The sequence below is a fragment of the Pundamilia nyererei genome, unplaced genomic scaffold (assembly GCF_000239375.1).
Source record: "Pundamilia nyererei isolate P.nyererei 1_Seehausen unplaced genomic scaffold, PunNye1.0 scaffold00050, whole genome shotgun sequence".
Classification (NCBI taxonomy): Eukaryota; Metazoa; Chordata; class Actinopteri; order Cichliformes; family Cichlidae; genus Pundamilia; species Pundamilia nyererei.
In genome coordinates, this window is record NW_005187451.1 from 944,369 (window position 1) to 948,074 (window position 3,706).

At 47.4% G+C, this 3,706-nt stretch overlaps 1 protein-coding gene across 6 annotated transcripts in view; it reads right to left on the reverse strand.

Annotated features, from left to right (window-relative positions):
- Nucleotides 1-3,706, reverse strand: part of sgip1a (SH3GL interacting endocytic adaptor 1a) — a 77,480-nt gene that overhangs the window by 11,440 nt on the left and 62,334 nt on the right. For all 6 annotated transcript variants that reach the window (XM_013910876.1, XM_013910875.1, XM_013910874.1 and 3 more), the window contains 5 exons: nt 3,461-3,541; nt 2,853-2,927; nt 1,837-2,634; nt 795-916; nt 366-519 (listed from right to left, as the gene is read on the reverse strand). In XM_013910876.1, the coding sequence (XP_013766330.1) occupies nt 366-519; nt 795-916; nt 1,837-2,634; nt 2,853-2,927; nt 3,461-3,541 (1,230 nt within the window). The remainder of the gene's footprint in view (nt 1-365; nt 520-794; nt 917-1,836; nt 2,635-2,852; nt 2,928-3,460; nt 3,542-3,706) is intronic.

Below are 3,706 nucleotides of genomic sequence, written 5' to 3' on the forward strand. Positions count from 1 at the left end.
TGTGTGTGTGTGTGTGAAGTTCAGGACTCTTATCTTTAGGTGTAATTAATTCTTTATCAATAAATAGAAATGTAAACAGAAAACGATCATTTGCATGTTTGTAGAAGGTTTCGCTCTGTGATAATTAGATGCTGTAAAACAACATCAAAGGTGAAACTGCTGCCATTTCCAGAAAAAAAAGAACCAAAACAAATAAAATGAGTAAATGCACAGGTGCATGACTCATGCACACAAACGCTACATGCAAAGTTCGTAAAATGCATGTAAAACTTTTAATATAATGACAGAAGATGCCCCTGCTAGCCTCTGTGACCTCCACATCCATCAGGAGACGTGCTGCAGTGTTGAACGGATGGTCCACACACCTGTTACAGACACAGAGAGCTCCTTGCCCACGGTAGGAGTGGTGGCGGCACTCATCGAGTTGGTGGAGGAGATGGAGGAGGTGCTCTCAGCCCTCGCCAACGGAGCAATGGGAGGAGGGCTGGCCGAGTGAATCGGTGGGCTGAATGGGCGATTCTGAACAGAGAAAGGAGACGAGAGACGGGAAGGAAACAAGAAGCGGTTTAGCATGTGGCATTTTAAATACTATGTACACAGCCGCTATAAACTCTTTGGGATTATCAAGTTAAACCCTGATTAAGATAGTCGACTTAATGATTATTCTTTTGCCAGTTCTTCCTAGACTCAAAGGCCATGTAAATAATGCCTAAATCCCCGAATCAGAACCAAAGAACTGAAAGATATAAGAGTGACAAAATGAAAACAAAAACAACAACAAAAAAAGGTCTTACCGCATCGCCTACACTAGGTTTCCCTGGAGGAAGTTTGGGTCGTGAAGGGGGACGAGGTGGAGGGGGAGGTGGGGTGGGGTTGACTGACGACGGTGTGGCAGGTCGTACGGGTGAAGAGGAACCTGAAGAGGCGCGCAAAAAACACAAAAGGGATTAATTTAATTATTCAGTTTGGAAAACGACTAAACAAAAGGACAGAGTGCCATCAGCACTCAGTAAGAAGTGTTGTTTCATTTTTCACTTCACAGGATCGCTGTCGTGATCTACTACACACCTCATATCCTCCATACAGCATTAAGAGCACACATCCCTCTACCTGCTTTCTCTCGAGTCTCTTTCACCATTGACGGAACTGGAAAAATGATTCCGCTCAGATGTTCAAACATTTCATTTTGAAAACTCGAGAGGAAATTTGATCAGTTTTATTCCTCGTTCGAAGAGCTCCTTTTACGCCACATCGTTACATCCACTTCTTTTGGACACTGGCTCAGTACAATTAACCTAACAAAACAAAACCGCCCACACTGCTGTCTTTGTCCACGTTTCCCACATATTGGGCAGCTCAAGGACGGGTCAAAAAGCAAAAAGCTAAAAAACAAACAAAGAAAAAAAGGCACTAAAAATGCAACAAAAAGCATAGAAATTCTAAGCAAGTCAAGTTTTTATAAAACGTGAAAGAAAAAGGCGCTGGTAACATAATACGCTCTGAGGCAAAATGCTATTGTACATAAATCTGGGCCAAAACATGACCTCTTTTCCAGGAAGAACATGCAGGATAACTGTTCCTGTGATGCAAGTTCCAACAAAAGTGGTGCAATCAGCTGAAAGAAAATCTGAGCAGGGTGCACTGCTGACATGATGCCTCAGCTCACAACACTGTCACTGTCTGTTTGCAATGACACCATTAAAATGAGCAGTTAAGTGATCAGGTGACGTGTGGGTTTTTTCTTTTCATTGTAGTGAGAATATTTCTTGTAAACCATCCTCTAAATTAAGTTTTAACCCAACAAATATATTTAAGTGAGGATCTTGAAGCGCTCACCGCTATTCGTGCCGCCGGCCCCAGATGTGGGACCTGGTGATGAAACCACTGCGCGGTACGTTGGAGGAGGTGGTGGCGGAGGTGTACTTCTACTGCCTTGGATTGCATCTTTGGGCGAAGTGACAGTTTCACCTCCATCCTCTTTGGGATGGGTGGTGCTTGTATTGTTGGGCTTCTCTTCTTGACAGAGGACAAGAGGCGGCGGGACGGAGCGAGCCGCAGGCTCCTCGGAAGGAGGCGTCAGTGCTGGAGTGCTTATTTTGGGGGTGGGTGCAGGTGGGACACTTGGAGGTGAACTAAGAGGAGGAGGGGAGGAAACAGGAGGAGATGAAAGCTCCTTTGTTGCAGGAGACGGAGAGGTGGCGAGCGTGGGAGGGTTTTGGTCTTTGGGAGTGGGAGGACCCGAACGGACTGAAGGTACGACTTGTTCCTCTGAGGGAGGTGGGGAAGTTGGTAGAGGGGGAACAAAATCATCTTCTGGGGGAGGTGAAGTAGGCAGAGGTGGTGCAAAGTCTTCCAAAGGAGGTGGTGATGTAGGTAAGGGTGGGGCATGAAGCACAGGTGGAGGAGAGGAGGCTGGTAATGGAGGTGCTGGTTCTTCTGGAGGAGGTGGGGAGGAGGGGAGGGGAGGTGCAGGGTCCTTTGGTGGAGGCGGCTGGTCAGGAGCTTCTTCGCTGAAGCAAACCCACGAGTCACCCGCATCCTCCCAGGCAGGGGCAGCCTGCTCCGGTCCAAAAATGTTGTCCAAGTCGGCTATTGAAGGCTTCCTGGCTGAGCTGTCTGCTCCTGCAGACACTTCTGAAACAGAGATAAGGGAGGAGCAATTTAAAAAAGAAAAGGGGGGAGGTGTTTGCAGATGTGCTCAGCAAGGAGATAAAAGATCACAGGGAGACAAACAGACTGACAAAGTTAGCACCGGAACATCAAGATAAACAGACGACTGAGGTCAAATTTAAAAGCTTGTTTCAGTTTGAGGCGATTTAACGGGAGGCAGAAACAGATGAGCAGATTCTTACCAGCATCATCTGCAGGCGGAGGGCTAGTATTTGGTGGAGAAGCTGGGACATTCTTGGGTGGAAGTGGAGGTGGAGCTGCAAGTATATCACAAGTTTAACAATGAATGCAATAATTACCTGTTTCACATCACTGCACCTGGTGATGGGCTGCATACAGTCTGACTCAAGGCGCAAACGACAACAAAGGGAAAAAATGAATGAAGAAAATAAGCCAACACAAGATGAACGTTTGGATCTATCAACGACAGGCACCATTGTATTCCAGATACAACACGAGGGGGGATCGTCCCAAATTACCCACCATGCAACACAGAACATTCAGCCCCCATCAGCCCAAATGCATGCAGGCAAGGGTTGGTGCCCAATGACGGAAACTTATTGAACGTCTCTCGTGTTACAACCGACGCTGAATCACGTGCTCGTGAAATGACTGATGAAATGAAACGATGGCTGTTTAGAACGGGGAGGGGAGCATTATTGGCACACAGCTGTTTGATCAGGTCAGTTTGCAGATTTCTCAGGATGATGAGCTGAGCTGATCCATCTGTGTGTTAATTTCACAGGGACGGGGAAGTGCAGCGTAATGTGGAGGGAATGGCGCAACTTACTTCCTGTGGGAAAGGATCTTGTCAAAGAGGATTCAGGCTCTGATAGAGGAGTCCCCCACACGTCACACTCAGATAGAACCGCTAAGTTCAGGAGGGGACAGAAAAGGCCATCGTGAAGGGCGTTAGCAGCGAAACACTTCGGGCTCGTGATCCTTTGGGGATGTTTGCGTGAAGCTGTGTCCCAAAATGTCGGCTGCATCCTTCGGAGGACCCGGCCTTAGCGGTCTACGTGGGCCGGGTCCTTCA